We start from the raw sequence: 1,076 nt of genomic DNA on the forward strand, positions 1-1,076 counted from the left end.
CATCAACAACGACGGCTAACGCCTTCGATGACAAAGGACGGCATGTCGCCTAAGTGTCCTCAGCGGCGTCCCTGTCGAGGAGTGAGGCTTGCAAGTGCCAGTGCCGGCAGGGCAGCGAGGACAAGGTCATTGCAGAGTGAGTGTGTGCAACATGCCAGCGGCCAACGCACCGAAGGAGGCGTTGCGCTGGAGGTGCTGCAAGAGGGAGAGTGAACTCGACTTGCCCCTTGTATGTTGGTTTTACAAAGAGGATCGTGGACGGACCCGCATCTCCACCTACACGGGCGGTCGAGCTTGTATCGCTAACCGCTTCGTTGACTGTAGTAGTTTGAAGACAAAAATCCTTTCGGGACCTGGTTATATCTCTGCCTGAGAGTACTGCTAGTTTACCGCTGTAAATCCTTTAGCCTGTTCACTTAGAATAAGGATGCATACTTAAGGATGATAAGAAGAACTCATTTAAATGAACTGTGTTCAGGACTGCCTAGGCTTTCCTCATACTTGTCTTTGTGGACCCGAGGCGCATGGTCCTCAGCCAGTCAAAGATCTGCTGACGTCACGCACAAGACACTGTGACTCACAGATGAACGAGTTGCTAATCTGATTCTTAAGATAACCTCTGAGCAGAGTGACAATAAAATTAAGCTAGATGCATAAAAAGGAAAAAAAGATCCGCGAGTTACAGCTAGAGATTAAATTTGCACGAAGTCGGAGAACTTATTTCTTAAAAAAAAAAAAAAATACTTCTGACCCATCTTAACTCCTGGGCTCTCCGGCAGATGGCAGCCTGAGCGACTCTGCGGCTGGCCTACTCACCGTGGAGGGCAAGGAGCGCAGGAGAGCGACTAATGGGAAACAAAGTCAAAACTTGGGCCTATCCAAGAAATCATCCTCGACTTCCAAGCTATCAGACACGGGTAGGCTGGGAGATGGTTCGTTGTTGATGATGTTATTACTATTATCATCAGTTGATATTGCATTCAGGTGTGAATGTTGTTAATATTTTACATTTTTTACAGATTTTTTCATGGTTTACACATCTATTTACTTTAGCCGTATGCCCGTGTAAAAAAAAA

At 46.6% G+C, this 1,076-nt stretch overlaps 1 protein-coding gene across 1 annotated transcript in view; it reads left to right on the plus strand.

The window, feature by feature from the left end:
* Positions 1 to 1,076, plus strand: part of LOC119593495 — a gene marked incomplete in the record, with an annotated part of 28,421 nt that overhangs the window by 12,635 nt on the left and 14,710 nt on the right. The window contains 1 exon segment of the mRNA XM_037942444.1: positions 780 to 917. Coding sequence (XP_037798372.1) covers positions 780 to 917 — 138 coding nt within the window.

Source organism: Penaeus monodon, chromosome 32 (assembly GCF_015228065.2).
Source record: "Penaeus monodon isolate SGIC_2016 chromosome 32, NSTDA_Pmon_1, whole genome shotgun sequence".
Lineage (NCBI taxonomy): Eukaryota > Metazoa > Arthropoda > Malacostraca > Decapoda > Penaeidae > Penaeus > Penaeus monodon.